Raw genomic sequence first — 22,832 nt, 5'->3', positions numbered from 1 at the left:
CAGCTGGCTCAGTGCTCCCAGGCCTGCAGCTCCTCTAGCTTTCACCAGGTTGCCATTTATAGCTTCATCTGGCCCTGGGCAGGTGTGTTTTAGGACTATGGCAAAGGGTACCAGCTCCTCCTCAGGTCACCATGTCACAGAAGTTGAGGCAGTGAGAGACAGACGTGGGTTCCAGCACATCCCTGATCTTCCCGACTTCCCACCAGCCTTCTTTCCCATTTGGTGACAAGCTGATCTGGGAAGATCTCAGCCCCAACACCAGGAGTCTCCTCCACCAGCTCCCCCAGCTGTGTGCTATCCCGAGGCTAGACCACTCCTAAGCCTCTGAGTGTGCCCTGACTGGCACAGCCATCCTGTGAGGGGCTTACTCATATTATCCCCATTTTACAGATAAAGAAATAGAGGCACAGAGGGGGAAAATAACTTGCCCAGGGTTGTAAAGCTAGCATTTGGAAGAGACATGATACAAATGCAAACCCTGGCCCAGAGACCAGTCTTTGGATCATTATTTTACTAATACACAAAACAGGAAAAATGATTCTTAGCATCAAGGCTTGAAGATGATATATACACAATGTCTGAACCATGACAGGTGCAAATATATGCTTAATAAATGTGATGGACATCTCAATTACTCTGATTTGGTTAAATGAGTGTATCAGGTGACCATGAGTACTCTGAAAATATGTACAGCTATTATAAACCCATAAAATGCAAAAACTAAAATTATAAATGGAAGCCACTGCTGTGGAAGATAAACAGTGTATGTAATTTTTTGTTTTTTTAAAGAGACAGGGTCTTGCTGTATTGTCCAGGCTGGAGTGCAGTGGCTATTCACAGACGCAATCAGAGAGCACTGCAGCCTGAAACTCCTGGGTGCAAGTGACCCTCCTGCCTCAGCCTCCCAAGTTACTGGGACTACCGGTGTATACCACTGCATCTGGCAGGGATATGTAATTTTTGAAGCTTTCTTAAGTTTCAGTTGAGAGATATCTCAAAGCACAGGCTACTGAGGAGGCACTGATACAGATGGACTGACAGGCAGGCAGGGCTTGAGTTTCTGAGGATATAAAAGGTGAAGGGTCAGGTTTTGAGGAATCCCATAGGATAATGGGATCATGGACAGATGGCAGGGAAAGGGGGCACTTTGGGGGTTTCAATCCAAGTGGCTGCTCTCATCCAGTCACTATAATGTTTTATTTAATGCTAATTCTAATTTATTTCCTCTTCCAAAGTTGGGCAATAGCAATCATGGGCATTAAAACCCTTCCAGAGCCAGCAAGTCAGCACCACTGGCCTGGAGTGCCAATGAGTACAGCTACTAAAGGCATCAGCCACCATTGACTTTGTCCTTGGTCACATGAAAAACATTTATGCACTTTCCAAAAAGTCATAGTAGAAGGCCACTTACTGTTATTTTGAATGATTCTCCTAAAAGAAACCTAATGAGATTCAGCATTTAGAAAAGTTTATTTTCAGATCTGGATTTTTTTTTAGTCAAATAATGAAAATTTCATTTTTCGTTCTGATTTGGCTTCCAGGAAGCTGGGCATTTAATCCTTAATTCCTTTCCTGCCCTTGCTGTATTTACTTTCTGATCTCTTAGGACAACTATCCTGCCATGTATATACTTGCTTAAACTTTTTTTAGATGCCAGTATATAATTTATAAATACCAAATACAGACACTAAGAAGTACTGAAGAAGTAAAACTCAAACTAAACAGGATTATAGGAAATTCCCAATAAGCAGAAGCACAGTGAAGGGACATGGTTGACTTGCTTCCTTCCCAAAGGGGACTGGAGGGCTTCGTGTGCCCAGGAGGAGGCTGTGCTTGTTTCAGTCAGGTTTTCTACCTACTTACAAATCACTGAGTCTGAAGCTCATGTAGCAGAGGGTTCACTCGGCCAAGTGAGGGTCCCCCTGAGAGGCAAGTGGGGCTCCACCTCTTGTTAATCCCATCACTCTCCAGCCAGGGCTGTGCAATGCTCTTGTCCCTGGAAGGGTGAGGACGCAGGGGAGAAGAGGCCTCTTCAGGGATGTGGTGAGGTCCAGGAGTACAGAAAGGTTGGCAAAGGGGCCAAGAAGGACCATTCAGGCCGTTTTTCCATTCCATGCTAGGGAATACACAGAGAACAGGCTCTCTGCCTGGTTAAGAGTCACCCAGTCTCCTGGGGCAGGGCTGGCATTCTGGCAGGCAGGCCAGCGTTGGCTCTTCAGGAGCAGATGGACAGATCCCCCTGTGGGGTGGATCTGGAGGTCTTTACTTCTTACCACCTCCCTTTAGGGCCAACGTTGTCTCCCTCCCCACCCTTGGTCGGCACACCACAGGGAGATGTCAGAGCAAGAAGCCTCCTAGTGGGAAAGGCTGTGGCTCCCCACTAAGGGCCCGCAACCTGCCAGCTACACTGACCCAGCAGGAGCTACAGTGGGCCCAGGAGCCCTCTGCCTGACCCCGTGGCCTGGGTGGGTGCTTGCAAACATCTGAGGCCAGTCGATGCTGGTCATGTGGCACTAACTTTTTAAAGTTTACTGAGAGCCTGCTGTGAGCAGGTGCTGAGCTATATTAACTGGATTCTCATACGCAGACAACCTGGGGAAGAACGTGACTTCTTTGAGATGACAAAAATCCAAACTAGTAGAACCTAGATTCTTTGGTAGCAAAGCAGGGATTCCCTTCACATAAAGTCCCAGGGGCCCAGGGGCTCACTCTCTCAGCATGAAGCCAAGAACTAAGAGGAAAGTTCCTTAAAGTGAATATAATGTTTGACCTTCCATTTGAATGGGAAACAGGTTAGCAGCAGAAAAGAGACAACTAACCCAAAGGTCTCAAGTCCATTTAGGAAAAGGTTCTTTTTCCTACATTTTTGGGGATAAGTGAGGAAGAAAAAGAAATTTTTAAAGAAAAAAAATGGACATATGTAGCTCACATAACAAAAATGATGTGGATGAAAATGTACCAAAATGCTCTGTGATGGTGGCAGTACCATGAGTGACTTTTTAAAATATTGTGTAACTTCCAAAACTTTTTTGGGGTAATTTGCTTTGATTACTTTATAATAAAATTGTAATTAAAAGTATGAAAACATCAAAAGAAGGATAAATAGAAGCTAACAAAAAATAACTTCTAATGTGGGGGGAAAATTCAGTGGAAATTAAAGTAGGTTTTTGGTCTGGTGTCTGAAGAACAGGACAACCTGACGAAGCTGGCAGGTTGCAGGGCAAACAGGATTTGGTCTCTGCTTTGTGAGATCTAGAGCCCGGACGTCAACTGCTGCCTCCCAGCAGGTATTGGCTGTGCCTTCCTGTTTTCCTGGGCCAGGATGGGTGTCCCTCCAAAGCCACACCCCATTTCTCTGTGTCATGGCTCCCATGTGTCATGCCACAGAACAATTGGAACCGGCAGTGAACTTGGGGCACAGGGACCCTCTGGTTCATCTTTGTTCCCCTCTAGTACTGTCCCTGGCTGAAAGGAGTTGTTCAAAGAGTTTGCTGACCTGAACAGCTCCTGAAAGTGCTGGACTGGCCATTTTTGGTGTGGCTTACTCACAGGCAGTGTGGTGGCTTGCAGCCTTGTGTCCCAGGGGGTGGGCCCTGCCTGCTGGGTACCACTTGCTACATGCAGAAACAGCAGCACTTTCTTCCAGATCTACCACCAAACCTCCCTTAGGAAACAAAACCCTGAACAGACCAAACTAAATAAGCTAAGTGAGAAAGGAAGGCCAAGAGGGAAAGCTGGTCCAAGACTGAGAGGAGAAAAAAATCGCTTGAAACTCCTTACTTTCCTTCCTCCGACTCAAAGATCTGCCTGTAATCATAGTTCATTTCTTTCTTTTTTCCTAAAAGAAAATTACTCTTCCTCTCAGGGCTGAAAGGTGATAACGTCACACCTGCTGCAGTAATATCAAACCCAGATGATACTCTGAGACATGATTTTCTGGGGGTGACTTTCAGCACCCCGGGTAGCCAGCACAGATGACATGACCCTGTGCAGGCAATGGAGTTGACTGAAATAGCGATTTCCTTCAGAGTCTCAGCCTAGGGGCAAGCCCGTGGCGGGCACATTAGTATCTGTTCTCCAGGTCCGGGGACCCTCTGCACTAGCCCTGTGCCCCACACCCTGCTGTTTGCAGGTGTCTTCCTGCCCCTTGGGTCACTGCAACCCTGCCCAGAGAATACCAGAGCCCAAGCAGGAGAAATAAGGCAAGCGAATGCTTCCTGAGTAGCTGCTGTGTATCAGACATCAGGTGCTAATGGGATAAATCAGTTTGAGGAAGGTTTGTTCACTCTCCAGATACCTCTTGAGACTTGTATTCTTGATGGTCTTACTGAGCCTGTTATTAATGAAAACTACAAATACTTTAAAAAGTGGCATGTCTTAGATGGTGGTAGTCAAACCTGAAGCAGCAGCTGGGCTATCCTGCCTTAAAGTACGTCATGCCTGGCAAATGTGTCTAGGAGGGTGCTACTGGCCAATTCCTGGAGCTGGTCAGAGAGGCAGAATCTGAGCCCCAGCCCACATCTGCTGGACCAGACCCTCTGGAGGTGGAGTCCAAAAGTCTGTTTGGCAGGCCCTCCAGGTTTCTATACCTGCTAAAGTTGGCGATGACACCAGCACTGGAAATGCCAGGTCCTTACTGGGTTCGTGAGTTGGCTATGCCTCCTTCCACTCCAGTCCCACCACCACTTACCGTGTGTAGTACTGGGAAGTAGGCAGTTTTCTGACCTAAATCTCAGTGTGTGCATCTGCAAAATGGAGATAAGAATGGTCTCTGGCTCACAGAAATGCTGGGGGTTAAGTAAGATATTAGATTGCACTTAGCCCAAAGTGTGGAACCTACTAAGCATGCAATTAGCATTAGTTATCACATTGCTATTTCTTGGGTAAATTATTTCCTCCATGAGCTCATACCCAGGCAAGACCAAGTCAGGCAGGTCTGTCCCCTCTTCTGGAAGCAAGAAGAGGTGTCATGCCTGGAGGGTGGACCATGGCAGTGTGTGTCTCTGGCCTCCCCAAGACACTGGCTGAGCCCTCCCCAGGAGAAGTGATCCTCTCTCGAAGCCACATGGCTGACCTGGGGAAGGAGGACCCCATCAGCACAGCCACCATTTTTTGTGTGGAAGGGAAGCCGGCATACAGGCCTCAGGCTTGGCATGAGGGGCAGGGACAGGGTACACGATGGCCACTTCACAGCCTGCTTTACTCTCCGTCCCTGCTTTCAGAGGCTGGAGGTTCCTCACAGCCAGCGAGCAGACACCACGGCCCCAGGAGCCCTCTTCCCGACACCTCCTGACACAGCCTTCTCCCTCCTCTATGTCCTATTGCAGGGTCCTCCTCACTCTGCACACACCTGGGAACTGCCTCTCAACCACCCTCTCTGCCAGGGCTCTCCACGGCTCCCTCAGCCTCCCGCACACACCCCCACCAGCCCAAGGTCGCCGTCCTCACCTTCTCTCCCTTTCCTTCTTTTATTCGGTCCACAAACACTGGGTGTCTAACACGTGCCAGATACTGTTAGAGGCTCTAAGGTGATGGCAGTGGGCCCAAAAGACCAAGACCCTGTCCTCAAGGTGCTTGTCCCTGGTGGGAAGGTGGCCAAGCCTGTGATGTGGGCAGCATGACAGTGCTACGTGAAGGAACACAGCGAGGTGAGGGTGATGGGCTGGGGCATCTGTGCCTGAGAATGAGAGAGGGACAACTGTGTTTCACTGTGGCCATTCTTCCTACACATCTCCCTGACCCTCTGGGGAGGCCTCACTCATGAGGGGATGCTGAGGGGACCTGCAGGGATGAGGTGGCCAGCATGTGTTTATGTGGGGAGGGAATCAAGGGGAGGCGAGTGTGGGAGATGCCCTGCGTTCTGAAGGACCCCAAGTGACGCAGATGAGGGGAGAGGCAGGAGGATAGCGGGAGGCTGCCTTGGGAGTCCCCTGTTGCGTTCTGAGCACAGGCTGTTGACACCACTGAGCATGTGGGATGCTGGGGGGGAGGTGATGGTGGGGGCTTTTGCTTCCAGGACTCTGAACTGGGACTACTTGTGCATCTAAAGCATAGTTGATTTTTCCTTCATGAGCTCTGAATCATATCATTGATTTTCCGCTTTACTTTTGCCACAAAGAACTCAAAGTCAACTTTGGGGCTTATTTCTGGAACAGTGCTGGCTGATAGAACTTTCTGTGATGAGGGAAATTTTGCAGTGGTGCTGACCAGTACAGTAGCTACTAGCCACATGTGTATAGTGCAAATGAAGAATAACATTTACATTTACATTTTAATGGCCATGTTAACTATGTAGCTAGTGGCTACCATTGAACGGTATACCTCTAGAAAGTATATAGGAAACGACGTGCATTTGGGATGCCACACCTGGTTTATCTTATTTTTCTATCAACATTTGCTGCCTTCTTGAAATCTCTTTGTATCTAATTATTTTCATTAATTTTCTTTCATGGTATATATGTTTGCCAGCCATCTGAAATAGTTTTTTAAATGTGAGATCCACTTATAAATATTTAAAAAAAGGATAACATAGCCATATGTCCAATGTTTTTGGACTAGAAATTTTTTCTCCCTCCCCTTTCATGTAATAGAGGATAATTAAAATGTTCATTTAAGTGGAGGGGTCCCAGGGCAGGGGAGGAAGAATCTTTTCTTCAGTTTCTGTCTTTGTTCTGTTTTTCCATCTGTGTGCTGCTTACACAAATGTTAATTTTGTGAAAATTCATTGAGCTGTATGTTTACAAAGTGAACTTTTTGGTATACACATAATTAATATTCTTTAATCTAAAGCAAACAAAAACATATAAGGAGAACCTACTGTGTTCAAAGCAGAATGTCAGTTCAGTTCTATGTGGGATCCGGAAAGATTGATGAAACAGTTCTTGACTCCACAAAGCCATAGTTTAGTATCAGCAGGCATGAGTGCAAATTTCTAGAAAATTCTTCCAGCGGGCACTGGGAAGAACTGGGAGCATGTCTGCTGACAGTAAAATGAAAAGCACCAATGGGAAGAGTCTTTTATGCCCCCTCTGCATTTTCCAGAGGACTCCTGGGTAACTGATGATGCTAGTAACTCCCCATCTGCCTCCCTGCCCTCCCACCATGAATCAGGCAATGCCAACAATGAGGGGAAGGTACGTTTCAGGAGGAGGACAGCTTCCTTTCCATTTTATCCAATCTCAGTAAAAAGCATTTTCAAAGTCTTACGAGGGGCCGAGTAGAGCCCAGAAAAAGAAAAAAATCTCAACTTTTCTTCTCTGGAGGAATTAAAATGGGAGGAGAAAGCCCTGAAATATGGAATGTTATGTCAGTAGGGTAGGATGAGGAAATAAATGCAATCTTTCTGGAAAACAAAAAACAAAAAATCTATGTTTTAAGAAAGCAACGAAAAACTACCCAATTGAGATTTTCTTCAATATATAGCTTCATTCAACTAAACAAAAAAAATTATCTTAAGCATTACAGTTCAAAATGGCACTCAGGGAAGACACACTGCTAAAGAGAGTGTGGATAGAAAGGTTCACTCTCAATTGCCCCTCCCACCAAGACCTAACTACCTTAATTTCACTGAAAACTGAAATACAAATTTTTACTCTGGAAAGTAACTTACAGAGATGGGCTGGTGTGGATCTCATGCTAGGTATCTGCACTGAGGCAGCTGAAAAGGAACCTGCTTGAAGGGCCATTACCAGGAATCCTGGGAGAGGAGGTTATGAATCCTTTCTGCCCACATTAATTTAATTCCTCAACATATTACTATCTGAACAAAGGCTACATTCCTGAGTCCCAAGATACAAATCTTTTTTCTACTCTTTCACACTCTGTTGCTCTAACTTCAAAATCCTGCACCTCTATAGATTTTATAGCCATTTAAATGTGAGGATCTTCTTTGAAATATTCTTTCCATGGTTCCTTTGAGCAGAACCCAGGCCAAGCTTTCATACTGCATTTTCTTATTTATCTTATTAGAAGGATCAGGGGAAAAAAGTGCTCTAATTACTGCAAAAAAAAGTCACTTCAGAAACAGTCACATTCTTGTTGGTCTTTTTGTATAAACAATATCCTTTGCATTTCATTAACTTTCATTTGGTGCAACTGTATTATATTTTGCGTAAAGATTTGGCATTCTTCAAACACAGAAGACAATTTTTCTCACATTTCAAAAGGGATTATAGCGTCAACGCTAGCATCCAGCTTATTGAATAATAAAACATTACTTAGTTCCTTATCTGCATAGTTCAAATGGAAGTCTGAAAATTATCTAGTTCCTATAAATAGTATCTCAAGGTGACCTTTCTGATGAGAAATGAGGCCTGGCTGTAGTCTGAACCAGTTATTTGACATGTGCCAAATTCTGACTTCATTTCATGATATGTGGATTACAGTTCTGGTGCTTAAAGCCAAAACCAACAAAAATGATGAAACTTTACCTGTGATTCAAGTAACCACAATCCGTGCCTCTTAAGGCAATGTCCCCAGTTCACTATCAACTTTCTCTTTTTGGGTAGCCAAATGTGAAAACTGAGACATCAGAGGTAGACGCTTTTCAGAAAAATGAAGCCCTATACTCCTGGAACTGATTTACTTGTTAAATCAAGAAAGCTTGGGTCTGGAAAGCATTTATCATGTAGGACCACATGTCAGATGTTCTGTAATATACATGCTGAATTTTGAATTGAGTTTAACTAATTATCTCTAATGAGTCTGGGACAGCCACTGGAAGGATGAGAGGAGAAAGGGGGCTGATAATGCAGCTAAAGAGTTCACCATGGAAGGACTAGGGCAGCCTACTGTCCTTAAAATGCATTCACTCACCCCCTCCAGGCTCAGTGAAACCAGAAGCTCCCAAGGCAGCACTTACTCCTGAAAATGTTTAAGAAGGCCTCATTTTCCAAGTGATCACAGGATTTCAACAACCTGCTGCCCAGCAGAACGGTGCAAGAGTAGAAGGTGGGGGAGGTGCCCGAAGGAAGAGAACAGCTATCTCCTCTATGAACATCAATATATATTTTAACATTTCCAGATAGATGCTTTCCTGAAGTTCCTTTGTGGGAGGGAAGAATCCAGTGGTAAAAACTGTCTAAGTGCATGGGCATACGTTCAGGAATCTTTAATAGCAAATTCCCTCACTTATAAGCTCATTTGAAATCCCCAGGAGCCATGGGTGTTTAGTGGATGCTCAACAGGGAATGACAGAGGGGCACCTGGAAGAATTGGGAGCATGTTTGCTGACAGTGAAATGAAAAGAACCAATGGGAAGAGTCTTTCGTGCCCCCTCTTTTGTTGAGATCCAGTATGGCCACTTTGACTTGGCCTAGGAGCTGGGCAGAGGGTCACTGATCTCTCCTTCCTTGTTCATTGCTGTGTGACTGGTACTACAGGGTTTGAGGCAGAGCTAACTGATTTTTCTAAACAGACAAACAGGCATCCCCCCAGTACCTGCAGGAGGATCTTGTTCCCATCATGATCCTCCGTCTGCCAGCGTCCCTCGCTGATGGGGCTGCAAGGGTTGGGCAGGAGAGGCACGAGCTCGCCGATGTCCCTCACTCGGAACTCCAGCACGGACGAGTCGGTGGGCACCGGGCTCTGGTCACAGGGCAGTCTTTTCAGGGAGAACTGGATGTCCACATCCAGATTGGAGAAAATAGGGAAGATGCAGAAGTCCACTTTCTTCTGGCTGGGGCTCCTCCGGAGAATCAGCTCGTAGAACCTGAGGCTGTCGGCGTAGTTGTCATGGCGACAGTACACCGTGAAACGCACGATTTCCTTGCCGTAGTGCACGGGCCGGATGGCCCACAGCGGTGTCCCAGGGGCCAGAGTGAAGAAGTCTTGGCTGCAGGGCAGGTAGGGCAGGAAACGGCCGTGCACGCGCTCCGTGTGGTGGTGGCGCCAGGGCGGCTGCTGCAGCGTGCGGTGCAACTGCAGGATCTGCTCCTCGCCGTACTCCTCCTGCAGGAACAGCACCACGGCCAGCGCCGGCTGCGCGCCCTTGGGTGGCTTCCGCCGCCGCCTGCACGCCCGCCTCTCAGACACCCGGAACAGCGGGAGGTCTGGGTGGATCCACGCCAAGACTTTGTCGATGGCCTCCTGCAGGGGCTGGGACTCCCCTGGGTCTGCGATTATGTGGATGCTGACCAGGAAAGGGTCCTGCGCCTCTTCCACGGAAAGCTCACCTGGGGGCACACGGAAAATGAATACAATTATGATTATTTCATTCAAGTGTTCAGTGATAACGTGTAAGGGCTTTACAGAGAAGTCAAATTCAGCTGAACTGACTCTAAGACCTGTGATTTTCTGATCCCAAGTTTACCTGTAAAAACTACTATGCCAACACCCTAGCAGCCAAAGAGGAAAGGGCTACTGCCACCTGAATAGTCTCCAAGCTGGACAGGGGGAGGAGAACCTTGTTGCTGTATTTCATCAGGTTGAGTGGTACAGGGAACATGTGCCTTTATATTTACATATTGGACAAATAGAAAGTCAAGTCTAGTGACTTGGAAGGACTAACAGGCCCATTAGAGAAGATGCCATAGCATCTTGTGGGCACCGTTTAGTATTTCCTGAAATAACTGCAGGACCTTACCCCATTCATGTTCCCTACACCAACACACTCCTCTGGTTTGCTTATTTCATTTGTTTATTTTGTTAACACATGCTCATGGGCTCCTTCCTACCTGCCTTACAGGGAGTGAGGCACAAGGTGAATGATGGAGGACAGGAGAGACCTGTGCTTGCCCCCCAAGGCTTACTCTATGGACAGGTGATACCCTGGCTGGTGATGGGTCCTGCCCACAGTGCCCTCTATTGTGGAGGCCTGGCTATGATCATCTTGCTGCTGGAGACACAGAGAAGGATGACCCCTGGAGCCAAGCACAGTGTTCTTGCTGTTGGAGCTTACTGGGGCTGAGGTAAGGGTGGAAGGAAAGCGGGTTGAGACCATGACTGCCCATGAAAGGTTGCCTTTTGTGCCCCTTGCTGGGCCCCATCCACCCAGAAGCCCACACATCTTGAATGGGTCGGTTATACCCTCCCTGTGTTCTCTGGCAGAATACCTGAAAGTATTGAATTCCAAGCGTGAAGTTGACTGTTTAACTTGGCAACACTTTCCCATGGGGTGACAGTGTTTTGGCCACACTTGGCATATCTCTAAATCATGTAACTATACCTGATAAAAGGCTTGCTCTTTTAAAAGATGGTTCTATTTGCATTTCTCTGTTTTAGGTCTCATTTAACGGAACTGAGACATCTTTAGGCCAGTTGTGATTTAGGGGGCTACAGTCACCTAGAATCTAGATCTGTCTTTACACACATGCCTCACAGCGTCCACTAGGGGTGTCAGGCATAGAGTAATCATGTGGTCAATTGTGTTCCATCAATGTGGTGTGATTTTTGGAATCATAACCTTGATCAAGTCACAGGATGAAAAGTAATTGTTTTTTGTGGAAGGTAGACATTTCAAGTGGGCTCACAAGTCCATTTCACCATGTGCAGCTGCAATAACATGGTTTTAATTTCATCAGCTCAAAACCTGTCTGAATTTTCATCTCTATTAGGTGTTTCACTTGAAAACAGTCCAGCTTGTTGTCTTCTCTCTCATTCACACATTATTTGCACATCTGTTAAGCAATCAGTTTGTACCACGCACTGGGGAGACAAGGAAGCTGGCACTAATTATGTACACCCAAGCACTGTGGGAGTACATTTGCATATACTCTGGCATGATATGCTTCCTGAGAATTGTGCAGTGCACAACCTGTGCAACCACAGGCAGCAGTCCTCTGAAGACAGATGAGAACTTCATGATTTCATTGGGAAACACAAATATCAAAAATTAAAATTAAATCTGATATATGCCTAAAAGGAACACAATGGAATAGTAACTTGGGGTGGGGGCTAGAGTCACTGTGAAGAAAAGGTCATCTATATGAACACTGTGATAATAGGGTATCACTATTAACACAGACAGTCTCCTGAATTTCCAATAAACCACTAACTTGTAACAAGACAAGATGGCCAGACAGATGTTTCTTTAGTTGAATACCAGATAAATAATCATCCTGCTACATGGCCACGTGTAAGAGATAGCCTTTTTCTTTAAACACAAGACTCTGACTCATCAAACATCCTTCACTCTGCAAGAGGCTTTTGGGAACCTGAGAGGCTTCTGGAACTTAAGGATGACTAAGGTAAGAACAGAGTCAAGTTTCAGCTCTCTGCGATCATGGAGTAGAATGGTGAGTGAAATCCTTTAAATTGTCTTCCCTCTCTTTCCTTCCCACTGACTGAGCATGTATTCCCAAATTTGTATGAACTAAATGTGAGCATAAAGCAATTCCAACTCACTACATATGACAAAGGAAGGAAGGCTCCTGAGAAGGCTTCCTGGAGGAGGCACCATATGAACTGGGTGTTGAAGGGTGAAGGGCTTCTCACTCATGATTGCCCTCAAATGCTCAGGAGATTAGGAAGAGAGTTTACGAAGGTACAGAATTGTGCAAAAAACAAGCACATTTGGAAGGGGGTGGTTGGTAGTTCTGAGACATGGCAACAGATGCACCTGGAAAAAATGGATTAGAACCAAGCTGTATGGGGCCTCAGCTCAATTCCGTAGTTGATAAGGGGCAAAGGAAGGTTTTACGCAGAGGTGTTGGGATCAAGTTGGAGGGAAGTTGGCTATAGGCAAAATAAGGAGTTAGAAGACTAGTGAAGATCCAGGCAGGAGATGACAAGGACTTGGCAGTGGAGCAGGTCACATTCGTGGCCCCGGGTCCTTATCCTACTCTGTATCCACCATGAAATTCATCATGATGGCTAGGAAAACAATCAGAATTCAGATATTATTCTGGCCCTTTGTTTTGCTTGCCCTTTCTGCCTGCCTGGCTTCTTTCTGTTTGGTTGAAAAGTCACGACACTATCCGCAGAAATACTGCTGAAGCAAAAGTAGTGAAGCTACAATGAAATTTTCTGCCAGTCAGTGACTCCAGTAAAATTAGGAGAACATACCACATCACCTAAATGGATTTCACTTTTCTCTGCTGCCTTGAACTCCTAACTGGAGAATGCAACTTTGCTAAACATCAGTGAATGCTCCAAGCAAACGGAAAAGGACAGAAAGACTTTGAACAATCTGGGGATCAAGAATTTTACCTGAAGAAATTACAGATGACGTCAATGAGGGAGGAAAAAGCCATGTGAAGTAAAGGAGCATCTGGGTAAAGAAGTGTCAGGGCCACCATGCAGTCCCTTGAACGTCCTGATCCCACCCCCAGCTGTGCATGTGGCCAGGTACACAGGGTGACATGTTAGCTAATGTGGGTGCCTTCTCAATGTTCTACATATATGAACTCATTTAATCCTTACAACCACTGTGGAAGGGGGAGGTGCTATGATTTTCCCATTTTAGTGAGCAGGAAACTGAGGCACAGGAGGTGAAATTGCCTGCCAAGGTCACACAGAGTATGAGCACTAACTCCAGCATCCCAGGTCCATGTGCACCATCAGCCTAGGCTCTGCAGAGAAGTGTACTCGCCTCTCCACTGTATCTGTTTCACAGTAGAGTGGCCAGCTGCCATTCTCCATCCATGTTTGGCCACGGTGGCTCCCGCCTGACCCCTCTGCATGGCTCTCCCACCTCATTCTGACTGGCTTCACTCCCAGCCACCAGCTAACAGCTTCATTTCTTGGATACTCACTTATATTTCTTTCCGCTAGCCCCAGGTCTTGGAGGAAGAATAAGCTAGAAACCACCCTCCCCATTGGCACATGCCCAGGTCTTCACATCTCAGCAGTGCCCTTGAGGGCAACTCAAACAGGCCAGCAACACAGGTGGGTGTACGAGTGAAAAGAATGCAAAACAGTGACCAGGAAAGCCTGCAGCACAGTGTGAGAGGCTTGGGTGTGAAGAGGCGCAGGAGAAGGTGGCTTCTCTGACACCCTAGCAGAGTTGTCAGGGCACTTAGCCCTGTGCCATCTCAATCAGTTACACAAAGGTTTCCCTGAGAGCAGTAACAAAGACCACGCTGAAGTCTGCATGGATGAGTGAATGTTTGCAGCTCTGCAGAAGGGCAAGATGCCAGGCCTCAGAGCAGCAGGGTGGGCTGAAAGGCATTCCACCAAGTACCAGCTCACCTGGCAGCTTGGGAGGCAGCCAAGAGCAGGCAAGCCAGGAAGATGAAGACCCGACCCCTAAAGCCCCCTCTGCAATGTGTGAACCAGGGGTATGTAAGTAGCTCAGACCCTGCCCCAGAGGAGATAAGGAGAATGAGTGGTGGCATTAGCATGCCCTGGCCATCACTGGCATGTACCCGCTGCACATGACCCGAAAACACACAGTAAAGAACACAGAACGCAGCTTCAAGCTGTCATCGGGTGTTAGAGTTACATACCCCCAAGAGAAACGTGCCTCTGTGGAGCTGGATAGGAAACCAAGTATTTGAGGGGAAGGACAGAAAATGTGAATAATTAATTGCCACGAAAAGCCTCTATGCCTCGCTGGAGAAGCAGAGACGACATGACTATGGGATGTGCTCTGCCTTTATCATATCTATTACATGTCTTCTCAAAGGACCTCAGCAAGCACCTGTTGAATTAGGGTAAAACACAGACCAGAACCAAACAGGCCAGTGGCACAGACTGTGCCAAGGCTGGAGGGAGGATGGGAGCTGCTCACACAGCCTTAACAAGCCTTTCAAATTAGTTTGTATTTCTCTAAGAAGAAGGAAGATTCTTTTTCATGTGATTATAGACAAATAGGCTTTCCTTTGACAACATAAAATGAAAACCGTGTTAAAGAAAGCAGTGTACAAGCTCAGGCCTTCTATGATCCAGAAAGTGTACTATTAGCCTGGGCATTTGTTACATATATCTTTTCCGACATTTTACATCTCCTGTGTATCCTGTTTTTGGCAATTTAAATTTAACAGAAAATTAATTTACATAATAGCAACCATTTATTATGCTCTTATTATTTGCCAGACATTGCCCTGCAAGCTTTACGTATACTATCTCATTTAATCTTTAAATGCGATGACAGAGGACTATGCGCCCCATTTTGCAGATGAAACGCTAACTGACCTGCTCAAGACCACTTGGCTGGAGAACAGCAAGAGCTGTCTGAACCCCGGATCTGTATTCCTCACTAGTACATCCTCTCACTTCTCAAGGCCACAATCCTTGTGATACAGGAGACAGAAATTATTTAGGCAGATAGTGAGCGTAAAGAGCCCTTGCCAGAATTTTGCTTTTAACAAAAAAGCAGCCCCCAAATTTACTTTCTAACAAAGAGGAGCCTGAAAATTCGAGCTGTAGGTATAACAAGCTAGAAGCTTGCACGGATGAATGCCAGCTGCTGTGCCAACAGAAAAGGACTACCTGAGGGCCAGGTATGTTCAACATGGAGGCTCCCTCTTCCCTTTTGTCACCATGTGAACAGTAAAGGAACAGGCAACATGGCAGAGAACCTATCTGCATAATAAAAGATTAAAGTACGGAGCGGCCAGATTTTCGCATGCTATGCAAATGGTACACACAGTCCTAACCAGTTTTTTGCACATTATGAAAATGGCACACCTGGTCCAACCAATCTTTTGTGCCCTATGTAAATCAGACACCACCACCTCAAGCTCATCTATAAAACCCCTTGCATTTTGCTGCAGACTGGAAACCGGCTCCGGAGCCCTCTCTCTGCAGGAGATAGCCTTTCTCTTTCTTTCACTTATTAAAGCTCTACTCTTAATCTCATTCCCTTTGTGTCCACATCCTTGATTTCCTTGGCATGAGATGACAGACCTCAGGTATTATCCCAGATGAATGATGCCACTTCACTTGGAATCATTGTGTTGGTGTTTTTTGTTTTTTGTCCCAAATTGGCTAGGGCTCTGAAATCATGGCTTAGCTCCTTCACCTACCTTAGGTGGGAGAGCCTGCTGTGAATGGGCTGGCCATTTCACCTAGGTGGGCATCCTCAGCTGGAGTCTTCAGGAGAAGAGGGCAGGAGATGGAAGTCCTGTCTGTTGACAGACTTCCGGGTGCTGGACCTACCTCAGTGCTGCCTGTGCCAGGGCCCTGCAGACATAGAGTTCTGACTCTCTGTCTACCACTCCCTGCAGTCTTGGGCTTCAGATCAGCCTTGCCTGCACTGCCTCTTGCTGGCTGGTACCTGCCAGACAAGGCTTTCTCCCAGAACTGGCCAACTGGTGTGTCCTCAGAGCACCCACTCCCCAACAACGGGCATGTCTAGTTGAAGGTATCTTTCATTCCAAAGAACTTCCTGAACAAGTCTCAGGATATGACAAGATATTCTAGGCCCATTCTAGAATTTTTGGGCCACAATTAATATGATTGCCACTTTAGACACAATTTGTCACTGACAATTTGCAATGTAGTTGCATCATTTATTTAATCAAGGAATGTTTACTGAGTACCCACCATGTGCCAGGCACTAGAGGATACAGTGGCGAATAAAACAGTCTCTGCCTTCAGAGAGCTGATAATCTAGTGAGGGAGATAGACAATAAGCAAATATAGAAGACAAAGCTGGAGAGCTAAGTCCTACAGACAGACACTTCACTCAACACACACACTCAATGTGGTTTCCAAGGCAGCGGCTGTAACCGCTTACCATCAACTGAATAAACTGCCGTGCCCCATTCCAGTGCCAAAACTACTGCCAACACCCCAATGCCTAGTAATCCCCCAGGAGGCCAACAGACTGTGAACAAGGGCACCTCCAGCTGTTGCGGGCTGTTTGGTTTAGGAATCTGGCCATGGAGCCTGGCTTGAGACCTGCATAAGGTTGAATAAACTCCTTATTTGCATTTCTAAAGGCCCCCTCTGTGGCATTGAGTAGCTTGGGGGCTGGGACACTGGTCTGCCAATCAGATCCACATGATCCAGTGGCATAAAACTCAGGTGAGACAGTGTGTCACACACACAACAAAGACAGTCCAGAACACAGGCTGACACTATGAAGAAAGACCAGATCTTGGCTGGGCACGGTGGCTCACGCCTGTAATTCCAGCACCTTGGGAAGCAGAGGCAGGCAGATCACCCAAGTTCAGGAGTTCAAGACCAGCGTGGCCAACATGGCGAAAGCCCATCTTTACTAAAAATACACAAAATTTAGCTGGATGTGGTGGGAGGCAGAAACTTGCGGTGAGCTGAGATGGTGCCAATGCCCTCCAGCCTAGGCAACAAGAGCGAAACTCCATCTTAAAAAAAAAAAAAATCAGATCTGAAAGCTGGAGGAAAAAGCTCTGCATGACGATGAACACAAAACTCACAGAGGGCCGGCCTCTGGACATTAAGCCATTCCCCAGAACACCAGAAACAAACGCCTTCAGAAAGGGGCCTCCAAATTCCTTCCTGGGAGACACTATTCATCCAGAATGTAATGAATAACCAGCCTTCATCTCTTTTTTTCACAGTTTTAGAAGCCAGCTCTTTGAAACTTTGAACTAATTAAAAATGTGTAAGCAACTCCCTTACTCCACCAATGTTTAAGACAAAATTCCAGACTTTGTTAATTCTTAGTAATTTTATAATTTTGGAAAGGCCTTTGGTTGGCCTGCAATTTTGGGCTGTGAAAGTAGTGAGGCTGGTCGCAGTGCCAGCCCCAAAATGAAGGTGAAATTAGAGGCAGTCTTGGAAATAGTGACCTGTGGTAGCAGTGAAGTGACATATAGGATTTTTAACATGGACATCCAAACTGCATTCATAAACTTCCTTAGCCTGAATTCACAGAACTGTCCTGTAATTGAAGAGCTGACCATAGGCTGAAATGTTTAAGCCAAAACTTCTATTTTCATTTGGCAGAGGAGTACAATAAGGGAGCTTTCTGGTCTATAGGCCCTTTCATGCTTTTGTAAGAAGGGTGCCAATGCTATCACAGTTATTTGACTGCTTTTTTTTTTTTTTTTTTTTTTTTTGCTGCAGAAACAATGTCAAGGATCTGGATGTCTAATGCATATTCCTGAGCTCATTCTAAAACCAGGACACTATTAAGAAAAAATATATATAGAAAGTAAGGCAGATAGTTTAGATACCCTGCTTTTTTTTTCCACTTGGAAATGGGGCATCCATCTTTCTTAAAATGCATTTCTAAGCTTCATTCAGGTCCGTCATTCTGAAACATACTCTCTTGATGGGAAAAAAGCAGGGAGTGGGTGGGGAGGGGAGCAAAAGCTGGATACTAACCAGAGAATGAGACACTTTAAATTCTGACACAGTTTGACAGAGATTCTGAGGGAAGACCAGGAGGTTGATGTGTAATTAGTCTGAGGAGGCATAATTGCAGCTAGAAGCACTTAAACATATCTAGCATGTGTAAGTCCTTGGGACTGCAAGGATTTTGAAAGTTTATGAGAAGGTAATGTAGGTCTGACACACAACAATGTGCCATGCTTAATGATGTACTAAGACTCCTCTCGCACAAAAATTCGAGAGTTCGAAATGCCTGAAGAGGCTGTAGCATTCTACACAGAGTCCTTTCTTCTCAGTAATTTCAATTCTCTCTACACCACATTATGTGCTTGTCATTTTCATTTATAGCAAAGTCGTTCTGAGAAAGTCAGGATCTCAACAAATACTGGAGATCCGGAGATGACAGAGCAGGGCTTGGAAACAAGAGGACAGAATTAATATTCATCTTGTATTAAGAAATGAAAGAAATCTACCAAAAAGAACCAAACAATAAACAACAAAAGAGGAAGATGTTAGCCTAAGCCTATCCCGAGGATTTGTGCATCAGGAAGCTCCAGGCCTCTCAGTCTTACTAGAGCTCGTGGGAGGAATCCTTACAATTATATTAGTGAAGATTTATTTTAAAAAGGGATTTATTCTGGCAGGATGTTGAGAAATCAGATGAACAGTGATTAGCTGTTGCAACTCTTCTAAGAGAAGCCGCTGCATATGTGCTTATGAAACACGCCCTGAACGCCGCAGACGCAGCAGTGACGAAATCCAGCATTGGCTTTGCTCATGATCAAACAAGCAATGTAGGAAATGGATGGAGCCTGGGGACTCATTTTTTTTTTTTTTGGCCTAAAATTCAGTGGAATATTGAAGTGTTTTGAACATTTCAATATAATACTGACAAAGTCTCCAGTCCTTGTTTCCAAGTCTCCTTAGAAAATGTATACCTTGGGCCCATTTGGAGAACAAACATACTGGACATGACTAGAAAATTAAGGATTGGTAAGACAGTCAGTCCAGCCCCTAGTTTTACAGATGAGATCTGGCCACTTATCTATGGTGGGTCTAGAAAGAAAATGAACATCTCCCAATTTGGGGCACTCTCCTTTATACTTCAGCTGAGCTTAGTCCTGAAGTGCCTGCTCTCATTGAAGGCCCCAATGACTGCAAATAGGAGGAGACATAGCTCCTCCTTGCCTTTGTGCAGCTTGCAATCTAATTGAGAAGCCAAGACCTTCACACGTGACAAATGTAACCAAAATACAAATGGGAGATGAAACATTCTAAATGATGCCGAGAATGAAGTGCAGGAATAATAGCCATGTTTCCTTTTCCCACAGCTTTATCACCTTGGGGCCCTCCACCTACAGAGTCCAGGCTGTTCACTGCTTCAGGGAGGATGGCAGCAGATAAACTTAGTAATCAAATTTCTGAAAATTTTGTTTTAACCCATAGCGGAGGAAATGGTCTTGAAGGGCAAGGCTCTCTATTGCAAGAGCTGGGCTTTGGAGACAGAAAAGGCTTTCTGAGCCAGGAAAGGCTAAAAACCTAGAGCAGAGGGTTCACACTGTGAACCAGAAGGCAGAAGAACACGTGAGGCAGCAAGGGCGGCTTTTCCAGCTCAGATGCCAAGTTGGGGCTTCTGGTGGGAGGAAGATGACTGGAAGGAACATGGCCAAAATCTGTATGCCAGAAGGGTTCTGAGACAGGATCATGGATCGAGCCGCTTCTGGGCTGAGCCCTGCAGGCATGGGGATCCCCAGGAAGAGCAACACTTCGTCTTCACATAGTGGGTGATGGCAGCAGCTCAAGATGAAGTTCAGCTCATTTGTAGAGAAATAAAGCAGTACTACTTTTACATCTTAGTTGCTTACTGAAAATTCATATTCAGTGTAGTAGGAGTTTCTTATAGGAGTTCTCAATGGAGAGCAGAAACTGCTACAATCTAACAGATGGCAATCATCACACTGTCTCAGAGAGAGACCTCCCGCTTTCTAGTTCAGGTTATCTGTGGCTCTACATGTTTGAGCCTCACTCTCCTCCAGCCTGAGGCAATGAAATATTAAATATGGACTTGTAGAAAAAGCCCAGTTATCTCCATAAATGACAAAGGAAACACTCCTTGCAACTACTCTTGTTACAAAAAGGAAAATTATTCTTCTAAGCACAGGTTGAACTGCTCAGCTTCACTTCCTTTGTATGCCAATAATAAGGTCAGAAGATGTCAGGGTCAGGTCAAAATAAAAGGGGGAGTGAGAGCACATGGAACATTCCTTCCCTTCCCAAACCAGATGATGCACAAAAATAGACGTTTCGTAAATGTGGAAGAAGAAGGATTCTTCCACATTTATCGATTGGTAAGACAGTCAGTCCAGCCCCCTAGTTTTAGAAAGCCCCCTAGGTGTGGAAAGAAGAAAGACTGATGGCATCATCTGAGTTTTCTGTTGACTCTGAATTTTGTAACCTTGAATGGATATGACTTGACTTTTTGCATCACAATTTTCAGCTACTTCCAACTTGCTATCCCATCAGGGGTTAAAGGCAGCAGTGTGGATGTTGAATAAAGATAGAAGCTCTACTGGAGTGGAAAATATTTTCCATAAAGGCTGGACAGAGCACTGATGGCTTTGCTATGGCTGCTACTGTGGTCCGAGGCTGGAGCAGGACTGTCACCAATACCACACTTCAGAGAGGGGAGCAGAAGAGACTTCCCTGTGGGTCTCCAAAACCCGAAAGTCTCCCTGTTTATAACGTACTCCACTGAGCAATTTTACTCACTGTCATTGTTTAAAAAACCTATCTATCTACGTATGTATCTATCCAGATAATCTTTTGTGTACATAAAATCACAGTTTTTATGACACGCTCATCCGTGTCTGTGGGAGAGTGAAATGGCACCTTCGGAGAATAGCCTGGGAATAGGGATCAAAAACTTTTTACCCCAGCAATTCCAACGGTAGAAGTTTCTTCTAATAAGGAAGGATGTGCACAAAGACCTATTACAAAGATGTTCCTGGTAATGCTGTTTACAGTAGTGAAAAAGTGAATAAAACCTGTAGGGCCAACAATTGGGCACTTGTGAATAAAGTACAGTGCAGAAATATAAGGGAATACTGTATGAATATTCAAACTATTATAGAAATGAGTTTCCTGGCATATAAAGATGTTTGCATTACAGTTAGAAAATTAGACTATAAGACAATATATGCAATATACAATGCCATTTTTAGCAAGTTATTACTCAAAATTTTATATAGCTACAGAATTATATAGATGTTCAGAAAAAATACTATAAAGGCAGACACCAAATTATGTATAATGGTTGTTTCTGCATGGTAGGATTCTGGGTTTTCTTCTTTTTGTGAATCTATATTCTCTGATTTTTCTGCAATGACTATGCATTATTTGGGTAACAAAAAATTATTTTGAAATTGAGAAAAGCACCAGGCATATCAAGGTAAGGAGTAGTGGTAGTTACTCACTTTTGCTTCCTCTCTTGGGGGAAATCCTGACAATTCTGGTAGATCAGATATCCCCAAAGTACCACTTCAGCATTTCAGGGGGTAAAAAAATGTAGTCATGAGAAGTCTGCTTCCATTTTTCTTTCATATCCTGGATAGAAATCAACATCCTCTGTGGAGTTGAAGTCACACAATTCAAACTTATCTTTGAAGCCAGAGGACTAACCATATTTTTTTGGCAATGGATGCCAGTGTAGCAAAGCATCAAAGGAGTTGTCTGTGTTGTGTATTGTCCTTACCCTGTGATTTCCTGATGCATATCTTTGGTTATTGCTTTTCTCTTATCAACTGTCAGATAGTTAAGACTGGCTAGCTTTTTAGGTTCCCATTCGGAGGACTCTGAATATACAGGCCCCACTCTATGAAATAACAGTCTAATGGACTCACACGTTCAGCTTCAGTAGATCCCTTCATCTCGGAGGTTTCATTTGCCACTTCCATGGTCCTACAGGTAAGGCTGCTAGCTGCTTCTCAGACAAACCCCAAACACACACCTCTACCTTCTTCATAAGGGATATATCATGTGTTTTAGAATAAACCACTCTCAGTGGATGAACATAATCTTTTCAATTACCATAAACTTAAAAATGTAAGTATCAAGTGAAAAAATTTTAATCTAGATATTAGGTGGATCCTAGAGCCTATAGGTTTTAAAAATTAGAATCCCAAAGGAAGAGATTCAGATAAGCCACATGTGTCAGGGATGATTTAAGAGTGAGCTCGCATAACAAAGAGATGGGCTAGCCTGGTGTTCCTCAAAATTTCAGTACATACAACTTACTGGCCTCAGGGGCCTGGGATTCTGTATTTCTAACAAGCTCCTGGTGCTGCTGACGCAGTGGTCCCTGGACCACACTCTGAGCAGAAAGTTTTCCAGTTTGGTGATTTTATATGCTCTACCAGGCCATAATGCCTTCCCTGGGCCGCTGACAAAATGTGAAGCAAGCAGGATGCCCTGACCCATGCCAGCTGGCATTCTGTGGCTCTGAGGCTGTGGCTGAGCCACCACCTGAGTGGCTGCAAAACCCAGTCCTGCCATAAATGATGCACCCAAGCCTGTGGCCTTTTTATTAGTGTCACCTACCAGCTGCATGCTAAATGGCTCCAGCCCTAAGAGGCGGG

At 45.2% G+C, this 22,832-nt stretch overlaps 1 protein-coding gene across 1 annotated transcript in view; it reads right to left on the bottom strand.

Moving 5' to 3' along the window:
* Positions 1-22,832, bottom strand: part of FAM124A (family with sequence similarity 124 member A) — a 57,275-nt gene that overhangs the window by 18,932 nt on the left and 15,511 nt on the right. The window contains exon 3 of the mRNA XM_017542450.1: positions 9,439-10,172. Within this exon, the coding sequence (XP_017397939.1) occupies positions 9,439-10,172 (734 nt within the window). The remainder of the gene's footprint in view (positions 1-9,438; positions 10,173-22,832) is intronic.

The sequence above is a fragment of the Cebus imitator genome, unplaced genomic scaffold (genome assembly GCF_001604975.1).
Source record: "Cebus imitator isolate Cc_AM_T3 unplaced genomic scaffold, Cebus_imitator-1.0 Scaffold145, whole genome shotgun sequence".
Lineage (NCBI taxonomy): Eukaryota > Metazoa > Chordata > Mammalia > Primates > Cebidae > Cebus > Cebus imitator.
This window is presented reverse-complemented; position numbering and strand designations above follow the sequence as displayed.